The sequence below is a fragment of the Priceomyces carsonii genome (assembly GCF_900007245.1).
Source record: "Priceomyces carsonii strain CBS4050 genome assembly, scaffold: Debaryomyces_carsonii_scaffold_7, whole genome shotgun sequence".
In the NCBI taxonomy this organism is placed as follows: domain Eukaryota; kingdom Fungi; phylum Ascomycota; class Pichiomycetes; order Serinales; family Debaryomycetaceae; genus Priceomyces; species Priceomyces carsonii.
In genome coordinates, this window is record NW_026946680.1 from 1 (window position 1) to 22,587 (window position 22,587).

Below are 22,587 nucleotides of genomic sequence, written 5' to 3' on the forward strand. Positions count from 1 at the left end.
ATAATATGTCAACAGGCTCTTCACCGACGCTTTCGACTCCAACGGCAAAAAGAAAGAGAGGTAGACCCCCCGGGCCACGTCTTTGACAAATCAGATCACCACTAGATTGAACATCAATATAAACACGTCTCCACTCACTTCTAGTCCCACTGCAGAGTACAGTTCTTATTTAATAGTTAAGCAGTGTGCCCCAGACTGTTTCACACCTTTAATGAGAGTGTCACCAAATTCTAGAAGAAAGAAAAGAAAGTCTTCTAGCTCTAGCCTTTCAGATTTGCTGACGCCTTCCAAGAGATCTAAAAATCCTAATATTTTGGTAACACCAATGTCTTCTGCTGTTATGGGGACCGGTTTTACACCTCATCAGATTAATTCAAGAACTTCGGATAACCTTTCTTTGATCACTCAGTCCGATAGTGGAATCTATCAAACTCCTCCATCATCAACTGTCAAAGAGAGCGGTCCTAATTATGCCTCATGCGCACTCTGTCGTGGGCATCGAAGGCAGGTACTACGACGCGAAAAGACTTGAGTTTAATCAAGATAATTTAGTTGATGTCGCTTATATGTCACCACAACACGAAAAAGATAAACGGTACTGGAATTGGCGCAATAGTGGATATTCCAATAAGAATCTGATCAAATAAGTGTGAAGCTTAGAACTATGAAGAGAAAGCATTCATACCCTTAGACCAACGTTAGAAAAAATTGGGGATGATTATTAAAAGAAAAGAATCAAAAAAGAAACAGCTAGAACAATAACAACACCAATACCAATAACAAAGAAAAAGAAGAAGAAAAAAAGTAAAGGAAAACCTCTGAAGATACGTCAAACTACAGAACAGCTACGTGTCTTCAAAGAAACTTCCCAGAGCACATGTCGCTTACAAAATGGTTTGAATTTGACATCAAAAAAGATAGAAAATGTAGATGGCGACCGCAGGACCCCAAAAAATTGTTCCCACTTAAACAAATAATTGAAGAAGAGCTTGAAAACCCGAGTAGCTGCAAACTGAACGGGTACCTAAGATAAAGAATATTACTCTAGGGGCTTTTCACTAAATTCAAATACAAAATGAACTTGTCAGCCGAAATATTACCAAGGACAAAGTGCGTTACTTTAAGAACTCTCGTAAAAGTCCAATGAAAGCATGCGCTGATTATAAAATTAGTAGACAAGATCAAGGTCTTTCTTAAATCGGCTTGACCTAGCATACCAACAATGTACTAAGAACTTATCCACTAGAATGAATATATTCTCATATGCTTATAAAAAGCAAGAACATCACTTGCAGAAAGTCTATATTTCAAATATTTTAAACTACCAACGGACTATATTTTAATGTAAACCATTTTCAAATAAATTCTGCGTCCCTCGACATAATTTTATATAAGCATTTTTTTGATACATGGCATACTTCTTGTATTTCTTATGCTGTATATTTGAATCCTTTTTGATCTCTATTAGCCAAAGGCGGATAATGAATCTTTGCATCTAGAAGTTCGCTATCATTAGTGTGCTGGATCAAGAATCTCTTGAAGTAATTATATTGTAGTTTAACTAACTAGTCGTGTGTTATGAAAAGTCTCCGTTGTGCATGTACATTTCATTACAATTTCGAGTGCATTGATTTGTTTGAAGTCTAAAAGTTTTATTATAGATTAAAATTAGTGTCAAGTTTTTTCTGTAATCCAAGAATGAAAATTAGAATGACTGCTAGATTAAATGAGTTCACTAAGAATGAGTTGCAAGGTATAAAGTGTAAGATATGCCCTGAGGTAGAACCTCAAACTGTAGCAGAAAATAAACTTATATAGTACGAAACTATAAGAAGTTTAATTAGAGAGGTTGTAGCGTTTTATTTTCACTTTTTCCACTATTCTTAACAAGAGAGGGTCATTATTTATTTTATGAAAGATTATAAACCTCATTTGAACAATAAATTTATCTTAACTGCTTGTAGCAAATGTATTGAAACTTTAAGCGAAGGAAGCTTCCATTTGAATCTTGGCATAGAAGTCGTGGTCAACCGTATAAGAGCGGTGCAATACGTAGGAAAACGATTTGACACCAATATCCACCGTAAAATAGCATCCCTACTAACAAATTAATATATAGGGCATTTTTCATTCATTTTAAACTCCAAAGATGACTTTGTTAGACATGAAACCCTTACGTTGAAGAGCATATCTGATTGCGGTTCCAGCTTTTGAATTGTCTATATTATCGTGATCATATATCTGATACTGAGCTAGTTCACAGCATGCATATGTGTAATAAAATGTTAGCTTGACAATGTTGCTTAGTCATATATAATATTCGCTTGAAGTATTTATCACCGTCTTTGATGTCTACATAGTAGCTTGAAAGCTTGATGTATCCTTTCAGGAACTTTTCCTCATTAAAATGCTCTCCCGTGTTTTTTATAATAGTCGATGTGATATTAAAATACCGAACAGAGAGCATTATCCCAAACACTGATAAAAAAAAATTATGCCCATGAGGGGATCGAATACATTTAAAGGCACTTCTTCATCTAGCACAGTAAACATAATCTTACTGCGCGAGCTAGAATTAGAATCGACACACCCCCTTGGGTGCCGCATTTTCCAAGATAGGTAAGGATCTATCTCTTTAAATCGAAATACTCTTAGACCTTATCTAAAGGACTACAGAGATCGAAAATTTAATTAAGTAGAGATAAGATCAATAAGTGTGAACATAGTTATAAAAAGAACGAGCTATGTAGCGAACAAGAACCTCCTCATATGAAATGAAAAATATGAAGAACGAAAACAAAATAACTTTTGAAAGCTCACCTCGACAACTGGAGGACTCCACTGAAGCAAAACGTGCGAATTTGGAAGGTGATATTTGTTACAATAGAAAGCTTCTTAAAAAGTTAAATTTATATATAATACCCAGAGTTACCATTTTGTACTTGCTTTCCTTTATAGATCGAGGCAATATCGGAAATGCTAACATTGAGTGAATGACAGAGGATATCCACCTTACAGGTAATAACTTTAATATTGCCCTGACAGTCTTTTTACTTTACATACTCGCCTTTCCACTAGACATTAAGAAATTATTTCCATTACCATAACTTAAAGAAGAATGTTGAAAAGTGTTTGAATAGCCAAGCGCATCTTTCTATAACAGTGGAGAAATTTGCCAAATCATGGGATATACCATCTCCATCAAATCAGCATGAACAACTTTTAAATCATACTCAAGTAGACGCTTGGTAAAAATGCCTAAAAGCCATTACTCAGTACGTTAACCAGATGAAAGAGTTTATTAATTGGCTTTTTACAAGATTAATCCACTTGGGAACCAAATAAACAAAAATCAAGAACGGCAAAAAGCCAGAAATAAATAAAACCACATATATCATTAAAGTTTGAATTTCTGCACACACATCATAAAAAAAGTAGTTTGTTGTCCGATCATATAATCCTATCCTCCCTTCGGAATTAATAGCGCTATAGTCTTAAGTATTAAAAAAGATCTCCTCTTGGCGATAAGTTATCAGAGAACTGAGACCTCCAGAAATTCATCATATTTTCTTCCGTAAAGAAATCAAAAGCTCCATCTTTCTCAACAGGAGAAGTTTCCTTTAAGTTGTCCTCACGTTCCAAATTTGGAGCAGTTTGAAAAGATATGCAATCAAATGAGAAATTTTCACTCATCATCTTAAATGCTATCTCAAGGTCGCAACAGAGAGTTGAAATAAAATCCATGTCTAGGTCAAGTAAAAACAGGCGTTCTTCCACTGACAGTAAGAGATATAATTGATCCAAGCTTGTTGAGCTCTTGAATATTTCGAGAGATTGTGCTATAAAATTAGCATAATTATACCTCTTGCCCAAGTGAGAGATGATTGCTGATGACAAATGAATAAACTGGTCAAGTATATTCTTGGCTCGTTTTAAAGTCGATACGGTGTACGTAAAATGAGGATCCTCGGCATTCTTAGATCTTGCACCAGAGTCAATTAAGGCAAAATTAACCCTATTATTGATTGCGAGCAATATTAAAATGGACTTATGAAGCAGAATCTCTAAAGGTGGACCAACAACAAGATCACTGCAATCGCCGAGAATATTATGCATATTCCCTAAAAACTCACAAACACACCCTAGAATATCACTGATTACCTTCAAAAGCTTCCTGAGCAAATGACGGCCTTGAGACGCATCTCTTTTTCTCTCATAGAAAATATAAAGGTGGAATAGTAAACTCAATACAAAAGTACTATCATAAAGATAAGCCTTTAGCGCCAAAGGTCTTGAAAATGGCTTACTCAGAAAGTTAACGTCAAATACCTGCTTCCTAACCTTGGAATAATCCCATTTATTTTCCCTCGGAGTCAATAGAGTCATCAAATCATTTACGTTACAGCCACCTACTTTTTGTATCGATTCTAGGATCTCAACCGAAAATTTAAAAAAAGTGTAACAACTTAAAGGTGCCCCAGTACTTCCAGTACTTCCACCTCCAACGATCGAAAGGTCCGGGACCTTGGTATCAAATCCAAACCTATTAAAATTTAATGGGGCACCAGTGACCATAGACCTCCTTGAATCGATCAAAAGCAAGTAAAACCAAAGCCATCTCCTTAATTCAGCTTCACTATTATCCATGGTTGACCCAGGAATGCTGTTTGGATCACGTTCAAATCCCAATGAATAGGCCATTTCAAAGAGAAACGAAACAAGAACCAGAGATCTCCCTTTATCTATAGAGTCGCCTCTTTCTGGGGCTACCTGTAGATAATATAGATGCATGAGTGCTAGTTGATACATTTCAATTGAATATTCATTTCTTTCTTTCAAATAATTCAAAAAGTCCTCTGAGATTTGAACCAAATCAGAAGATATTGGCTGCCCAATCAAGAAAGCCACATTATTGTTGTTCTGGCGACTGTTGTTGATTTCTCCTGTGCAAGTGAACAAAGATAAGTACCCAAGTCTCAACGCAAGCAATAGAGATCCTAGGTTTGCAAAGTCTTTATTATCACTGATTTTAATACTAACACTCTCCACACCGCCTGCGTCTTTAAAGTCTAATAATCCTGATAACTTGTTTCTAAAGTCTTTTTCATTAAAAAAATTGCATAAGCAGTGAATATGACTAAAGAATCTATCAACTAGCAAATTGATCACTTTCATATTGGGTAGCGGTAAGTCAGTAATGTTACCCAAGAATTGGGCATGGTAATTACCCAACTCTCCTACTCCTAGTGAATTGTAATCAGTTGGAGTTACGGAAAATATTCTTGAACTGTCTAAGGACCTTGACTTATTTGCTCTAACTTGCGTTTCTAACTCTGTTCCTAACCTGTCAAAAGTTTCACGAATCAGTTTTATACACTTCAAATGAAGCTGGCTCAAAGACATATCAATTTTAATAAGAGAAAACCATGACAAAGGACCTTTGGTGGTGATTTGTAAATCCTCTAGTTCAGTTGAGAAGAACCTGTCATGAAAATTAACCTTGTCAATCCTTTTCAGAAACTTATGATCTACCTCAAAGTGGGAAGTATCTGTCAACTCTTCCAGAACCGCAGTTCTCACATCCTTCGCAAGCCACTTTTTGAGTTCTTTCACCCTTTCGTCTAATGTTGATACTTCGTCTTCAATTCTTGTACGTCTGTCATCATCAACAGCTTTTATGGGCAATTTGCTTATGTCTCCTATGTTTGCAGGCTGTGTATACCTACATTCAAGGCACCCGTATCTAATACAACTAGAGCATGGAGTTCTCAAATCGCACTTAATCTTTCTCTTCTTACAAAACGTGCAAGCCCTACTTGGCCTTTGTTTTCGCCCGTCGACCATTCTCAGGAATCAGGAGATAAATACGTCGTCTTTCCCTGTACTGCTGATTACGTATTTTGATTCAGTACCAGAGAAAAGAGGTACTCATATGTGACATTAGGAGGCAATCTATTTTTTGTTGACTCATGTCAAATTAGTAAGATAATACGCGCCTTCCTTTTTGATACGAAATCCATTTAATGTATCTCCGGCGGGCATACTTTTCGATTACGAACCCTTTCGGCACACATTGCTACATGAATCCAAATACTGAAATCTAAATCTACATTGGCACAAAAAGCTTTTTGAGCCTTATGAGCTCAAGCCCGACGGACTTTCTCTTTCGCTATAGGCTTGTACTCTAACAACGCTGTAATCTTTTGCACTGCTGGCCTGAAAATATTCAGTATTTAAGAAAAGGGTCTCTCGCGAAGATGTTCACCTTATTTGAATATCTTAGGACAACAAAGTAGAAACACAAGATGACTAAACATAAAGCGGTAACAATTGGGGATAAGCTAGGTTTTGGAACCATGAGTATGACATGGGTGGACCATGTTCCACCAATTGAGCAGTCGTTAGAAACTTTGGAGTATGTGACCAGTCCAACGGGCCCAAATGTTAAGTTCATCAATGGTGGTATATTCTATGGTGGTGACGATATAAACTTGAAACTTCTAAAGAAATTCATTGACCAGAAACCTCCAGAATTTACTAGAACGCTAACTTTTTTAATCAAAGGAGGCGTTGATCTCTCAAAATTTGCAATTCTGGGCTCCAAAGAGTCCATTAGTAAGGATATCGACAAAATTGTTTCTTATTTTCCCAAGACAGAAGGTCGTCCCAAAATTTTGTTTGAAATCGGAAGAGTTGATCGTAATGTTCCTTATGAAAAATCAGTAGAATACATCTCCGACTATGTGAAGAAAGGAATAATTGACGGTGTGTCTCTTTCGGAAGTGGGGTCAACATCAATGGTCAAGGCAGCTAAAGTATTTCCAATCTCTTTTGTTGAGTTGGAGCTATCCATCATGACACAGGATATATTGAACAATGGTATATTAAAGACTGCAACTGACTTAGGCATTCCAGTGGTAGCCTATTCTCCACTATCCAAAGGATTTCTAAGTGACTTTGCGGTAGAAAATGAGGATGCTTTCCATAAAGTTTTGATGGCAGACCCCTTGAGATCAACTTTTGACCGCAACAGTGAAGAAAATTTTCCTAAGAATATGAAATTGGTGAAAGCATTATATCTATTTGCTCATGATGTAAAACATACTAGTCTTCAGTCTTTGGCTATTTCATGGATTTTAGCGATTTCTGAGAGGAAAAGTTATAGGAATATTACTAATGTTACTAAAATCATTCCAATACCATCTGGGTCTACCAGATTGAGAGCCGATCTGACATTCAATAATATTGTGGAACTTTCCAGTGAAGATTTGATAGATATTGACCACATTGTCGAGACCAATCAAGTTGCAGGAGGAAGATATAACGAAAAATTGAGACAACATTGTGATCAAGAACAATGAAAGAGGTGTGTTCTCTAAATGAGACTGCTCACCGATTAGCTCATAATATGTCTCAAGTAATTTAAAGAATGCTGTATCGCAGTATTGTCTTTTTTTCTTGTTTTTTTCTTTATATAAGGTTTTTTTGATTATATCTTTATTGAAAAAATCCTCCCATGAAGACAACTTATATAGAAGCTGGTGTGTTTTAAATAAGAAGAATCCAATTTTAGAATCGTTTAGAACCCTACGAGCCCAGTATCAATTCTCTAAAAGGTTTATAACCACTGATATTTGGGATGCAAAAACACAGAAATTTTCATCAATAAGAATAGTTATTTTCAATTTTCCTTAAGAACATCATCATCAAAAGATCGCTCGTAAGACTGAGATTTCTCAATTGGCCATTCCTAATTTAAGGAACTTGCAACCTATTACCATCTTGCTAAGTAGTGCTTGAAAGAATCTGACACTACACGGTTTCTTTATTTTCTTGTTAAGATATAAGAAGTATACTTTAAGTATATAAAGAAGAGTTGTCTTTATTCAAGAGGGATATTCAATATTGAGTTTCCTAAATACATTTCAGAGAAATTGAACTTTTAAAAAGAAAGAAATATGAGCCTAATATTTCTATCTTCACAAGCTATTGGTATTTCGGTTGACGAGTACCCAAAATCGTCGAAACAAGGTAATGTTTGCACTCAGGTTGTCATTGGGAAGATCAATACCGATCTAATTACTAGCAGCGTTTGCTAGACCTTTTGATTTATGAGAACTTGCTCATTCTCGAAAGACCGTAAAACTAACAGTGTGATCCTACAAGTCATAAAAATATCTGAATTCATCGGTTATTACTGTCCTTCCTCGCTACAAAAAAATATACTAAAAAAATTTTGCTGATAAATTATCCGGATCACTTCATTCGCCACGTCCTTGTAAGACGAAGGTGATTCAATCCCTCCTCTACGTCCTTTTAATTCATTCTCTACCCTTGCTGAGAAAATATCTTTTTGCCTTACTGATCTGAAGTTAACATTGCAAGGGTATTCATTGCTTCTCACAAGGAGTTCTTTATATGAAAGACCTATTAAGATCCTAATGTAGTAATTATTGAGATAAGGCTATAGAAGATGTTAAAGAGGTCGGAAGAAAGAGAGGTGTTGGTTTTTATGAAACAGTTAGCAAAGTCAAATTTTCAACAAAACATCCCCCATCTACCCATAAATTTAAGGCCCCCAAAAAGAAGTCCGAATAATAGAAATAAGAAAAGCCAAAAAAAAAGTTTTAAGGGAATTGTGTAGGGCTTGTAGCGAGATGTATAGAAGCTCCCTAGACACCAGCGGTGACACCTTCCTTATCCCCTCTTTAGATATTCTTCCTTAAGACTCCATGAATGTAATGCTGATCAAGGGCTATAAGCTAACCCGGTTTTAAGAGCTGATGTCATGATATTATATATTATATTATTATGTGGATTCTGCATAATCTTTGACATCATCTTCACACCAAAAGTATTAGATGTTACACCATCCTTGACACCTTAATTCAGTCACGTTAGTTTTCGCGTGATAAGTGCATTTGCCATCTTTTTGAGCTTAAGCACTGTGTCACTTGATTCTTTTCAGCTGAGCGTTATATGATACAGGTCACTTCCTTCACCTAAGACTAGGATATTTGCTGTCCCTTTAAAAAAAAAATTCCAATTTCATACTTTTGATTTTTTGCCTTGTTAATTTTGCTTCTTCTGCTCTCTCCCATCTCTCTCAAACCATATAAGAACCGTCTTTCATGTCCAGAATTATATCCTCAAGAAGTATACTTTGGCTCAAAGTTAGGTACATTACCTTCAAATCATTTCCAGTAAGATTCTAAAATCACATCTGTTATGATTAACCTAACGTACTCACAAATGAAGTTTATTACCGTGAAAAACCTATTCAGGATCTTCATGATTAATTATTGAAAAATGACTAGATAAGACATAATCGGGGGCAACGAGGTAGGAAAGATGCTAATTCGGAGTCAAATCTTCATCAAGTGCTCCATAATTCCCTTTAAAAAATAGGATTCCCAAAAAAGGATTAACTAACAAAAAGAGGAAAACTCAAAAGAATTCTGAGAAATATTCAAGGAGGTGTCCAGAGTATTGTCAAAAGAAGAGAAGTATCAATGACGGTAGCTAGGAGACTTCTTAGACACCTCTCTAGATGTTCAGAATATCGTGACTATACGACCACACGAAGGTAGTCAAGATAATATTAACTTATCTGGAGAGAATGTAGATTTAATATATCCTATGTGATACCATTCTTGACACCTCTCTCTATAAATATAGACTCAAGTTTTATGAAATATTCTACGAAAATTCTACACTCGTCAACGTTGAGATTACCAGTAGGATTTAGATATCTAGCTAAGGAAAGGTGCGGAGTTTCCAATTAAAAAGCTCACAAAAAAATAGAAAATAGAAAAAAATGAGCAGAAATATTTTTTGGCGAGTTTTTTTAATTAAAAGTTCACCACCCTTCCTTAATATTTCATTCATATATCCATGCTAGTTTCAATGTATTGGAAAGTAATAGAATTTCTGTTATCGTCTAAATCAATTTAAAGAAAACATGACGAATAGATCCCAAAAAATATCATTAATTCCCTTGGAATCTAAAGGATACAAGTTTATTTAGAGAACCTGAATAATTAATTCATAGCTTTTAATTTTTATTCAAATGAGTACATAAAAATCATATATACTCAAGAGATAAGGATTTCTCGTTATTGAGAAATGAACCAAGAAATAAAACAGTTATCATATTATTATTAATCAACGTGTTGAACTTTGGACTTCGAGTCCATATCTTCGGATTGAATATGTTCTATATCAATGACCCCGGAGTCACCATCAAATATTTTTGCAATCTCCTCTAAAGAGTAACCTTTAGTTTCAGGGTAGAACCAATAGGTATTGATGCATATGATAACCAATAGCACACAAAATACAATATAATACTTCCAACCAATGTCATTCAAAGCGATTGAATTACAAAATGATGCGATGATCAAAGAACCATAAACTCCCATCAATTCAGCTGTAACACCCTTAGATCTTAAATAATATGGAAATATTTCTGTGGGATAGGCTAAAAGCAACGGTGTATATGCAATGTCATAGTGGAAATAGAAGATAAAAATGAACCCAACAACAGCTCTTCCTGCGGCAGGATTTCCTCTCTCATCAAATATTGCAGAACATGCAGTCCAAATAACATATGAAACCAACATACCAATACCGGACCAAAGTAACAAAGTTCTTCTCCCCAACCTATCAACCAAAAGAGCTGCAGATGCTGCAGCTATTAAATTAAAAATCTGCAAGATACCATTAATCAAAGTTTGCATCGAAGATGAAGTAATTCCAATAGTATCTAACACCAAAGTCAAGTAGTAGGATACTACGGCAATACCATTCCATTGGGCAAAAACACCAAGACTTACAGCGATATAAGTTCTTCTTCTGTTGCCCGGAGTTGAGACTAAATCACTCCACTTTGATTTCTTTTGGCTTTTTTCTAAATCCAAAGCAATCACAATTTCAGATACTTCCACAGCAACAAGCTCAGAGCTTTCATCCCCACCAGCATGGTGTTTAATCAATATTTTTCTTGCTTCCTCTTTCCTGCCTCTAGAGATTAACCATCTGGGGCTTTCAGGAACAAAATATAGAAAAGTAAGTTGAATAGCTGGGAAACCAGCTTGCAAGATTGTAGGTATTCTCCAGGCCCAAGTATCACCCCTACCATTTGTACCATAACAACTCCACGACGCCAATATTGCACCTAAGTAATATAAGCACCAATATAAGGATGTCATTTTACCACGATAGCTAGGATAAGACAATTCTGCAACTAATAAAGGGGCAGGTTGAACTGCTAACATACCAGCAGCTCCAACAATAAATCTTGCAGTTATCAACTGACCTATTTCTTTTGAAGTGGCTTGGATGATAGTAGCAACTATGATTCCTATTAAACCAGCACCAAGAGTCTTTTTTCTTCCAAAAGTATCCGTTAACCATCCACAGAGTGGTAATATGATGACACAACCACAATTTTGTGAAGCATTGACAAATCCTAACATTGTTCCCTTTGGATTATTAAAGTAGTCTTTCCATTCCTGTAAGGACTGCAAACCATTCATCAACGAGCCATCGTAACCTGCGGTAGACGATGAAAGAAGAGGAATCAAAAGCAACAGGTTTAGTATGAAGAGATGCTTGACTCTAAACCAGGGTCGATCATATTTCGGTAAAACTTGAGCAATCGTAGGGCCTACGATTTCACTTACAGGCGTAAAATTAAGCTTCATCTGAAAGTTGTTTTATTTTAAAAGAAACTCAAAAATTAAGAATACTCTTTACTTAATATTCTGGAATCTCCAAGCTTATATATGCATTAGATGTGGATCAGAGCTATTAAGTAACATTAACTAATACGGGGTATCAACAGTCAGCAAGATATTGAAATTAAGGATTTTCTGCAAATAAGCAAGAGTCAACCTACAAAACACAGTGAATATTTGTAAAATTTCTCTTTATCTCCCCATCGACTTAAAAATAATTGGAGTGTTTCGGAATTTTCGTGTCCGCTGCATTTTTAATATTCCCCAGGTTTTCTCCGCATTTGAATCTAGGTTGACTGAATCCCGAGATATTTGTTATTGAGAAGCTTTAATCAATCAAAACTGCATACTACAAGAAAAGCATTTTTATTATCCCGAAGAGTATACATTAGAGCGAGATACTTTACATCATGTTAACGATCTTTATCTTAAGCTAAATGTTTGTTTTGGAATAGATACAAACTATAAGCTATATATCTTTAAGGGCAACAGAATCCCCCATCAACTAAGAAGTCGCTTCCAGTGGCATAAGTAGATGCATCACTAGCTAAATATAAGTATATTCCCTTTAACTCGCGAGGGTCTGCGTCTCTCCCCAATGGAATCATATTGAACCAGGCCTCTTTCATATCAAATGGGCAGTCTCCAGATATAGCAGTGTCTATATAGCCTGGTGATACTGAATTTACCCTAGCAAAATCAGCCCATTCCACGGCCAAAGATTTGGCTAAGTGGATAACCCCAGCCTTAGCTGCATTGTAGCAGGCCTGTTGCTGGGGAATGTTGACAATGTGACCTGACATAGATGCGGTGAAAATTAAATTACCTTTTCTTTGCTTACGAAAGACCTCTCCCGAAGCCCTGGCGCAATAATAAGCTCCATTGAAATCGGTATCAACAACATCATGCCATTCGTCCAATGTTTGATCCAATCCACCAGCTTTTGCCGGGATACCAGCATTAATAATCATCACGTCTAGATGTCCAAAGTCTTTGATAGTTTGATCCACTCCAATTTTGACTTCTTCCCATGATTTAACATCAACCTTATAGGCTTCTGACTTGACCCCATACTTCTGCTTTAATTCTTCAGCCAATTTTAATGCAGCCGGATTGGAATGATACCAAAGAGAAAGATCAGCACCTGCTTCTGCGAGTCCTCTAGCGACTTCATGAGCAATTCCACCACTTGCACCAGTAATTATAACGGTTTTTCCTTTCATTGAAAACATTTCAAAGATGCTGTCAGAGAGCTGAGGATTTGATTTTCTGATTGAATTAGACATATTAGATAAAATGATAGGTAACTTGATAAAAAATTGTTAAATATTTTCTGAGCTCAACTGCACTATATATATATAATAATAACTCTTGGATGTTATGTTTTAGTAGTCAACTCAATAATAAATATTATAGTTGCAACCGCTCTTCTGTAAACCTCTCTGTGCCTATCGTGCATAGGATTGTATCATATTACATGAGTACATTGTTACTGTTTTTAGAAATACAGGTCAAAATAAGTACATGAACGGATATCAGTCCACCTAGTCTGACTCCAACTGAAGGTAATTAATGCCTCCGTTTAAAAATTCACGGCACATGAGCACCATAACTTGTATCCCACCTTTTGCAGAATGTTAGAAGTAAGATAAATTACTGCCCAAATGAACGCCTCTCTACAAAAGAATATATTGCGAAAAAGTGCCTTCAATTTATTAAGCGTCTATACAACCACTTGAATTTTTAAGTACAAAAATATGTTTTCAAAGTCAAATTTTAGAACCTTTTTCTTGAACTCCTTCGATTACAACCTTAATTACGTCAGAGCGTCCTTCCTTCACTAATTCAAAAGCGTTTTTTGCTTCTTCGAACTTGAACCTATTTGTGATCAATTGCTTAACATCTATCTTGCCACTTGCTACTAATTCTATAGCAGTAGGATATACCCCTGTGCTATATCTAATACTTCCTGTCCAATTAAGCTGCTTGACAAGAGCTTCAGTTACTGGGAAACTAATAAATTCTTTGCCCATTCCGGCTTGAACGAATCGACCTTCCGGGCAGGCGGAAAATACACCAACCTGAATACATGGCTCTGCGCCGGAAGCTTCTAAGATAACAGACGCACCATCCCCTAAGTTAAACTTCTTTTTTATGGCATTCGAAGTACTAATGGCAAACTGTTCGTCCGTTTCATATTCCTTCTTGCAAGGCATTTTGTAAACTTCATCTGCGGCAAATTTCTTTGCAAAGTCTAACCTACCATCAGAAATATCAACACCAATTACTTTTTTACACGCATATGCCTTAGCAACAGCTTGACATAATAATCCTATTGGTCCACAGCCAAATACTACCACCGAATCTACTGCCTGAAGCTTTGCACGCTTACAGATTTGAACAGCAACAGAGATTGGCTCCACCATAGCAGCTTCTTCCAAATTCATATGATCCGGAATTTTATAGCAGTAATCATAACTAACATTGTAATACTTAGCTAAAGTACCATCATAAGGGGGAGTCGCTGCAAAGACCATTTCCTCACAGTGATTGTACTTTCCATCTCTGCAATAATCGCAATATCTACATGGCACTCCGGGCTCTATCGCAACCCTGTCCCCGGCTTTCAAAGTTGATACATCTTTGCCAACTTTGACAACAATACCGCTTGATTCGTGCCCCAAAACCATATCTTGACCGTCTTGTAGAATGAACTTGCCAATTTTTCCTTTTTGCCAATAATGGACATCGCTACCACATATTCCAGTTTGCTTGATGTAGACTCTAACTTCTTTTGGACCTAGCTCCAAGAGAGGTCTGTTTTCAAATTTAACATTTTTAATAGATTTCAATACGAAAGCTGGATTTGCTACTTGGCTCATTTTGTTATTCTTTATTAAAATTAGTGAATGTAAAATGACACTGTAGAATATTTAACTTATATAGATGTTAATTAACTGTGATATTCTAAGTGCGGAGATCAATGCAGCATTTTCTATTCAAAATCTAAGGAGGTACGCAGAGCGCTATTCATGGACGAAGACAAATGAACAGCGGCCATCTCTCACCTTTTTTCTTTTTCTTTCTTTTTCTTTCGAAAAGGGGAACATGTGAATAGTACTATCAGTGATTCTTTCGACTTTGAAGTTCTACCGATGCCAGTTAGAACCTTAATTATCTAACGAATTCATGACAATTAGAAAGACATTAACGGGTAGCAATTCTGATTTTTCGAAGAACTTAAAATATAGTATAATGCACATCTATGGCATCCACGTAGTTTGAAAACCAGAGAAGTATTAGCTAAATCTCTCATTTAATAAAAGGATAGTCGGCAAAATATGCCAAAGAATAAAAGCGTGAGAATTAGTGGAGTCTATGCTATATAGTTGGGCGCGAATACAGGATGCCTGATGCTCAGCATACGGTGAACTGTCGCTACTCTCCTTAATGACTGGATGATTAAATGGATACTTCCTTTATATCTTTCCTGAGTCTCATGGACAATTAGCGCCGCTTATTGCAAGCAAGATTAAGTAATTTGAATAATTTGAAAATAAAGATGAAAAACAAGAAGGCAAGACACATTGGTACTGAAGTCTTTAGTAAAGCTCCTACATAGGGTAGGGACAAAATTCTTATTGATTGAAAATTCCACAGTATAGTATTCTCAACCCGAACTTAATAGTAACTCATTAAAAGAATATTCAGTTTTTTGGTCTGATATCAAAAGCTCAATTATGCATGAGATATTTACAGCTTGCATGACAATATAAAATTTCTTTTTTGCAATCTTTTACCAATTTGCGGAATTTTGTCACCCTAGCTCTTGCGAGTTTGCGAGTGCAATATCAGCTGGCCAGGATGTGAAACTTGCAACATATAAATAAAGGTAGCGGAATTTTCATGAAAGCAATAAATCTAGCTAATTTACTTTTAAACTAATAAGATATAAGGGAAATGCTTTACCAAAATCCAGATGTTCCAGTCTTGAAGCAGTTTTTTTTGGGCGGTAACGTTTCGTTGGTCACCGGTGGTTCAAGAGGAATAGGGCTTGCTGCCGCTATCGGATTGGCAGAAGCAGGCTCTGATATTGCTATTACATATAATACTTCAGGAAAAGAGATACTTTATAAGGTCGAGAAGATTTTCGTAGACTTGGGTGTCAAATTCAAAGCTTACCAATGTAACGTTAGTAACAAAAGGGAAATAAGCGAATGCGTTGAGCAAGTGCTCATAGATTTTGGAAGACTCGATATCGTGGTTCCAAACGCTGGTGTTGCAGTCCACGAACCAGCGGAAGATTTTTCCGAAGAGGAATACCGTAAGACAATGGCTGTAAATTTAGACGGTGCTTTTTTTACAGCACAAGCAGCTGCGAAAGTCTTCAAAGCTCAAAAGACAAATGGTAAATTAGAACAAGGTCGGATTATATTTACTGCCTCTGTTTCATCCTTAGTTGTCAATTATCCTCAAAAGCAAGCACCTTATAATGCTTCAAAAGCGGGTTTGGTGAGACTAGCTAAGTGCCTCGCTGTCGAGTGGATTGATTTTGCACGGGTGAATTGTGTCTCTCCAGGATACATTGCAACAGACATGTTAGATGCCCATCCAAAGGAATGGAGGGATACATGGTTTTCTATGATTCCGGCTCAGCGATTGTGTTCAACATATGAATTAAAAGGTGTTTACGTTTTTTTGGCGGGTGATGCTTCCTCATATATGACTGGTTCTGAGCTTGTTCTCGCAGGTGGCTACACTTTAACATAAACTGAATATATATAACCAATCATGAAAAAGAACAATTCAGTATATGTATTATATATATAATATTATGCCAACTTGAATTGTTGCTCAATATCAAATGATACGGGCCATAACATACTATGTAATTGCATCAACTGAGATAATGGACTTTCGTCAGTGCGAGATATTTCAAAGGAGCGAATATTCTCTCCATGGCCTTGACGCCTTAAATATTCTGAACCCAACAATTCTATCAAGTCCAAAATCTTGCTAGCAGCCGGACAAATGATAATTAAACTTTTTATTATGTTTTGGGCAGTGAAAATATCACTTCTCCAATTAGTCGCATTCATTGAAGATGGATCATTTCTAAGGCAAACCATCGGCATTAAAACAGCAGGAATTATAAAATACAAGGTGTACCATGCGTCCATTCTATTATGTTTTTTTTTTTCTGTCCAAAATCTGTTCATGCTATGAATAGTTACAGAACATTCCTGTAAGCAAATTTCTCCTGCCTTTAACTCAAATTCATCGCCGCTTGTTTCATTATAGCTTCTAGAGTTCAAAACGACCCTTTTCAATAGAAAAGTACGATACATTATAATTCTCAAGTTTCGATATCTCCACCATAGCACACAATGAGCTAATTTGAATTTCGTAGGTACATTTGCGTCTTCTTTGAAATATGAAGGTGTTAAATATCTCCACCTTTCAAGATATTTCTTGTCCCATTCCAATAGTAAATATGCAGTAGGAAACGGATCTGAGATAATTCTTTGGTAAATCCCATTCGTTAATAAATGAAAAAGTGACTGCAATCGAAGACTTGTATAAATTGTAGGCTCAAGTTCTTCATCAGGGATTTCCTTAGTAAGCGCAGTCAAGTTTGAGTCAATGATATTCATAGGTAGTCTTGTATCAAATCCAGCACAAGGTATGCCGAGGGGCCTTCCATATGTTATGGTTTGGCCGCAGTCGAATATATATAAGCACCACCATATTCTCCTCCTTATTTCTTGATCTAATAGTGATTCTTCTGAGTTTTCAATATTCTTATGCATACCTAATGCTAAAGCCATCCTTACAGCCAAACCCAAATAACTGTATCCAGAATTGGGCCTATCCCTTTTTTGTAAATAATTCGACATTAATATAATAGTTTTCACTAATGTTAAGTTCCCTGTTTCCATTATCTCTATAGATAATTTTGATTTTGCAATTTCAAAGAGTATCAAATCATCATCATCATCTGGCGATACAGCGCACATAAAAGATCCAATAGCAGCCACTATATTTAACAAGCTTTCCCATCCATTCCGAGGCGTTGGTATAACTTCGTTAAATTGAGCCATGAAAATGGGCCTGTGAAGAATTGGATATGAAACATGATATGTTTCAAAATATTGATTTACATAATATTCCAATTTTTGTCTTGCTATCTTTCTTGTTGTATTTGTATTGTTCAGTAGATGCGGTGAGCTGGATACGTTATTTTGGTTTATATTTTTATTCAATTTATCCTGAAGAAAAAAACCACCTCCAACCAAGTTTATTAACGCCGCACTAGATGGGGAGCCCAAGTAACCATTTGAATCAGTTGTGGCCATCCCATCGATTATTGACGATCTCCTCTTGTAATCAGATTTTTTTCTCTCGTCCCAATTATAACTAGACGTATTTGAAGAAGGGGATAAGTCCACGACCGCATCGTAACTCCCTCTATTCAGATATGCTGAATCAAAACTTGTTTTAGTACTAGGGCCCAGATTTAGAATTGAAGGTAGAAGTTGAGGCACTTGATAGTTTTCTCCTTGATCAGTAATACAATCAGCATCATTTTTTATTTCTCTCTGATCGTTTAGACCCCTATTCCCCATACTAATCTCAGACAAAGGAAAAGGACTATTTATACAACTTTCACAGTCTGAAGGCTTAGTCAATCTCGTTAAAAATGGTGTTTCATTAGAAGATGATCCCGACTTGTTCTCGCTAAGAGTCTTGTCAGATATTTGCTGCTGGCTATTTTCATTTATGTTGGATATCCCTTCAGGGGGGAGTTTTATCCTCTTATGAATTTTGTTAGTAAATTCTGGTATTTCGGTGATGTCAGAACCATTTCTGAGTTGCTGTAGCATTTGAGAAAGGTTTACTTCAGGCATATATTCTTTCAACAATTGTTTAGAGAGGTTTAATTCTTCTTCAACTTCAGTCAAATGTCTTCTGGTTAATGGAGTTTTACTGTGTTTCTCGTATAAACAGTGCCTCTTATATTTGGAACACAGTCTACAGACTGGAACCTCTCTGGTACATCTAGTTCTTCTTCTTCTACATTCGTTGCAGGAAAATTTGGAATCCCCACTTTCTTCATCGTTCATCAGGGGTGGCATGTTCCCTGGTGAGCGTCTCCCCATGCTGCTATTAGAAGTCTTCAATTTACAATCCCATAGACAAGATTATGCCCAAGAAAAGGCTTATATTACTTGCACTCTAAAAAAACAATGCTAGGATTTAATCCTGATAGTGAAAATTTAGTGTGGGGTTTTATGAAGATCGTCCCCCTTTCAAATTTGGGTCACAATAACGCTTTTTCCGAGATTGAAGCCAGCTCAAATTTTAATAATAGTTTCCTTTACAAAAGTTGATCGGATAAAATCTTAGCGGCGTGTCAAGAAATGCTTAGGTCACTGTTAATAAGAGTTCTTTTACCTGATGAATGAGTTCAAATTAACTATTTCCGGTCGTACTTTCAAAAAATTTGTTCTAGCAATGAGACGACAAAGAAAACACCGAAATGAATACAAAAGCTATCAGATTTCATATTTTGTAGGCATATCTGTAATATTTGCTATCTGCTATCTGCTATATATAATGGAAGTTTCTATATCCGATGCCCGATCAATGGATTATCCAAGTCTACTATACTAGCATTACCTAGTCATTTCATAAGCGTTCGCGATGGATCACTCTGTTCTACTTACCTGCTCTCTCAAGATTGATACATATCCTTCTTGAATACGCTGGTATCAGTAACACATTTCTGATGCCCTCATTTGGCCTTATTCCAAAACATAGCTCGAATACTTCGCCTATTGAAATTCCGATGTATAAGGAACTGTGACATTAAGAGACATTCCTTCAATAGAGTAAGACAATGCAGCCTACTAATTCCTATGTTTACCTCAATCGATATGAGAAATATATAACAGTTGTTTTTCAAGAGTTCGGTCATTAGTGATCAGCCTAAGAGTTTTCCTTTGAATATAAGTCACCAAAAGGGAAACAATAACATAAAAAGATACCACGATCTAGATTGTAGACCCCCCGGCCACCAATCCCTCAACAAAATGATGCAAATTTTTTTGGAATCGCACCGTTTCTATGCTCTTTTCAGTTTTTATTGATTCATATTTAGTAATGGCAACTTAAGAGCTTTTAATATTGCAAGCATCAGTATCTCTTTGGCATTGTTAGGGCTGCATTGCCTTTAATGTATTTCGGACAGCAGATATTTTCAAAATAAGGATGTATCACAAAGTATGTTAGACTGAAGATCATTCATGAGAGAGATTACACTTTAAATTAAATATAAGAGAAGAAAGATAGGAACTCAAACCCGGACCACCTTACAAGGGCATTAACAAAAACATTGAGATAAAAACTGGCTCGAAAGGATGAAGAAAGTATCAAATAATAACTTCTAGGTATTCTTGTATATGAAGAAAACTTAAACAAATTGTTGATCGATTTGAATTTAAAAGATATAAGTTTATTCAAAATTAGACTAAGTCCTATATTTCGAAAAGTTAAATTATATAATCGTAAAACCGATGCTCTGGAAATGTTCAAAAGCAGACAACAGCCCCATCAGCAAAAAGTTAGTTTAAACTTACCATAATTCTAGATCAACCATAAAACTAGTAGTTCTCCTTGATATCGGATAGGAGATCGAGTTTAGTTGGAACCCATCCCAAGAGACTTCGAGTTTTCTCACTCGAGATGTCAGAATTTATCTGAATTATGGTACCAATGAACCCCAATTTTTCGACCGCCTGAGCTGAGCTGATGGAGTCGACAGGAATATTTGTAGCTTCTGCAATTGCCATTGCAATTTTCTTCGCTGGAACCAGTTCCGCTACAGCATGAAGGATGGACCCCGCAGGTGCCTTTTCTACAGCTAACCTGTAAAGCACTGCAGCATTGTCACGATGTACTGCTGACCACACATTTTCGCCATCCTCCACATAATAAGACACGTGGTTCTTCTTTGCATTTTCCATTAAAAGACCTATGAAAGCACGGTCACCCTTATCATGAACTGAAAGAGCTAACCTTACAGACACAACACGAACCCCCTTACTAGCATAGGACAATGCAAGCTTTTCTGTGTACTTACGAAGTAGAACCATACTATCTTCATATGTAATTGGGGTGGATTCGTCAGCAGTTTCTCCTTTTTTTGTAGGTAATACAAGAAGACCGTTCGTGTAGGCAAAGAATTTATTGGTTCCTTCAAGACTCTCAAGCATAGCCTTTACAGCTCTTTGATCTATTTCTAAAGAATTCTGAAAATTTTCAAAGTCCTGAACGAAGCCAATATGAACTACTCCTTCGGATTCCTTTGAACCTTTTCTTAATACATCAAGATCTTCTAAGTCTCCACGGATGATTTCTGCTCCAACAGCTTTGAGAGCTGCAGCCGACTCGTCCGATCTGGCAAGTCCGAGAATTTGATGTCCATTGGAAATAGCTTCCTTTACAAAAGGTGCCCCGACAAAACCTGTACCACCTGTCACGAAGAGCTTCATTATTACTGACTGAATTAAATGCTTTCTCTGATGCTCAAATTTAGGTTTTCTTCAGTTCTTTTTATAATTGGCAGAATATCTCTTTAGAAAAACTAACATAAGTACCTACGCTGCGAAAAAGCATTTGGTGTAATATATTTGTAAGCAATTTACTAATTTGCTTTTGGGATGAATATCTTTGTAAGCGATTTAGTAATTTAGACGGCGCTAGAATGGTGTATCTTTTGACGACCTAGAAGGGTGACTATTCTTAGAAAACGAAACAAGGGTTTGCGAGTTAATTTCTTAGGTTTTTGTAAACAGAATTGACTTGCAAAATTTTATTACAATGATCAGTGTATACAATCCTAAGATGTACAATTTGTCTTGCTTTAACTGTATCATTGTTTCGATTTTTGCCATTTATTGATCATGATACCATTCTTTTCCGAATATTTTGTTTTTGACATCCCACATTATATAGAGAGATCCTAATTGCGAAATTAACACCTTCATAAATACTTCCCGTATAAGCCCAAGAAAATGGTTCAGTACTGCAATAATAGATACGCTCATTTTGATGACCCAGTTTTGTAGATCATCCATGTAATATGTCTCATCCCTGAAATGCTCTATTAAATTTGCAATAAGTAATATCCTCGCCATAAAGGCTCTCCCCTCCCTTAAACTACAAAGAAAAGAGCAACAAAGCTATACCATAATATTTATCTGCCACAAAAAAAATCTGGACTCATATGACAATTTAACTTCTAAATTGTTGTGTTGAAGTTTCTACAGCTCTTTCCCAATAAATTGATCGTGCTAGTGGCATACAGTATACATCGTTTACGACTATATTTTTCAAGTAAAAAATAGCTAAAAGAAATAAAGTATATACCTTAAACAGCTTTAATAGACTTCATGGTTGTGGCATTATAATGCTTGGGTTCATCTTTATCAATAACGAAAACCATTGCTAAGCATTCCTTAAATATATTTCTTCATGAGTATGCAAGGGCGGAATTCGATCATGTTTGGTTATGAATTCTACAAATATCAGGAAATAAGGATGATAGAGACAAAAGCACTGAAAGATAACATCAGTGCTAAAAAAATACAAGTTTGAAAGTTTTTTTTTATATACATTGCAAGTTTATTGTCTTACAACGATTGAAATCTCCGTTCCACTCGACATTTATCATAAAAAAAGCAGGGTTAGCAATAGTGGTAAATAAGTGATCACTCGTTTAGTTCAAATATAAAGAAATCAAGTGTTTATTATTTTTGTAATTTTGAAATCTTGTATATGTACTCAT

At 36.1% G+C, this 22,587-nt stretch overlaps 10 protein-coding genes across 10 annotated transcripts; 4 read left to right on the top strand and 6 right to left on the bottom strand.

Annotated features, from left to right (window-relative positions):
* Positions 1–211: 211 nt before the first annotated feature.
* Positions 212–532, top strand: PRCAT00005799001 (uncharacterized protein; the record flags this gene model as incomplete). The annotated part of the gene is made up of 1 exon (XM_062955896.1): positions 212–532. The coding sequence occupies one exon, from the start codon at positions 212–214 to the stop codon at positions 530–532; it is 321 nt and encodes a 106-aa protein (XP_062812454.1).
* Positions 533–2,783: 2,251 nt separating this feature from the next.
* On the top strand, positions 2,784–2,993 carry PRCAT00005800001 (uncharacterized protein; the record flags this gene model as incomplete). Its single annotated transcript, XM_062955897.1, has 1 exon — positions 2,784–2,993. The coding sequence occupies one exon, from the start codon at positions 2,784–2,786 to the stop codon at positions 2,991–2,993; it is 210 nt and encodes a 69-aa protein (XP_062812455.1).
* A 508-nt stretch (positions 2,994–3,501) lies between these two features.
* On the bottom strand, positions 3,502–5,844 carry PRCAT00005801001 (uncharacterized protein; the record flags this gene model as incomplete). The annotated part of the gene is made up of 1 exon (XM_062955900.1): positions 3,502–5,844. One exon carries the CDS (start codon positions 5,842–5,844, stop codon positions 3,502–3,504), a length of 2,343 nt encoding a protein of 780 aa, XP_062812456.1.
* A 461-nt stretch (positions 5,845–6,305) lies between these two features.
* On the top strand, positions 6,306–7,361 carry PRCAT00005802001 (uncharacterized protein; the record flags this gene model as incomplete). The annotated part of the gene is made up of 1 exon (XM_062955901.1): positions 6,306–7,361. One exon carries the CDS (start codon positions 6,306–6,308, stop codon positions 7,359–7,361), a length of 1,056 nt encoding a protein of 351 aa, XP_062812457.1.
* A 2,799-nt stretch (positions 7,362–10,160) lies between these two features.
* On the bottom strand, positions 10,161–11,705 carry PRCAT00005803001 (uncharacterized protein; the record flags this gene model as incomplete). Its single annotated transcript, XM_062955902.1, has 1 exon — positions 10,161–11,705. The coding sequence occupies one exon, from the start codon at positions 11,703–11,705 to the stop codon at positions 10,161–10,163; it is 1,545 nt and encodes a 514-aa protein (XP_062812458.1).
* Positions 11,706–12,217: 512 nt separating this feature from the next.
* PRCAT00005804001 (SDR family oxidoreductase) lies at positions 12,218–13,024 on the bottom strand (the record flags this gene model as incomplete). Its single annotated transcript, XM_062955903.1, has 1 exon — positions 12,218–13,024. The coding sequence occupies one exon, from the start codon at positions 13,022–13,024 to the stop codon at positions 12,218–12,220; it is 807 nt and encodes a 268-aa protein (XP_062812459.1).
* Positions 13,025–13,507: 483 nt separating this feature from the next.
* PRCAT00005805001 (NAD(P)-dependent alcohol dehydrogenase) lies at positions 13,508–14,620 on the bottom strand (the record flags this gene model as incomplete). Its single annotated transcript, XM_062955904.1, has 1 exon — positions 13,508–14,620. One exon carries the CDS (start codon positions 14,618–14,620, stop codon positions 13,508–13,510), a length of 1,113 nt encoding a protein of 370 aa, XP_062812460.1.
* Positions 14,621–15,698: 1,078 nt separating this feature from the next.
* PRCAT00005806001 (uncharacterized protein) lies at positions 15,699–16,508 on the top strand (the record flags this gene model as incomplete). Its single annotated transcript, XM_062955905.1, has 1 exon — positions 15,699–16,508. The coding sequence occupies one exon, from the start codon at positions 15,699–15,701 to the stop codon at positions 16,506–16,508; it is 810 nt and encodes a 269-aa protein (XP_062812461.1).
* Positions 16,509–16,570: 62 nt separating this feature from the next.
* Positions 16,571–18,898, bottom strand: PRCAT00005807001 (uncharacterized protein; the record flags this gene model as incomplete). Its single annotated transcript, XM_062955906.1, has 1 exon — positions 16,571–18,898. The coding sequence occupies one exon, from the start codon at positions 18,896–18,898 to the stop codon at positions 16,571–16,573; it is 2,328 nt and encodes a 775-aa protein (XP_062812462.1).
* Positions 18,899–20,401: 1,503 nt separating this feature from the next.
* Positions 20,402–21,292, bottom strand: PRCAT00005808001 (SDR family oxidoreductase; the record flags this gene model as incomplete). The annotated part of the gene is made up of 1 exon (XM_062955907.1): positions 20,402–21,292. The coding sequence occupies one exon, from the start codon at positions 21,290–21,292 to the stop codon at positions 20,402–20,404; it is 891 nt and encodes a 296-aa protein (XP_062812463.1).
* Positions 21,293–22,587: the final 1,295 nt, after the last annotated feature.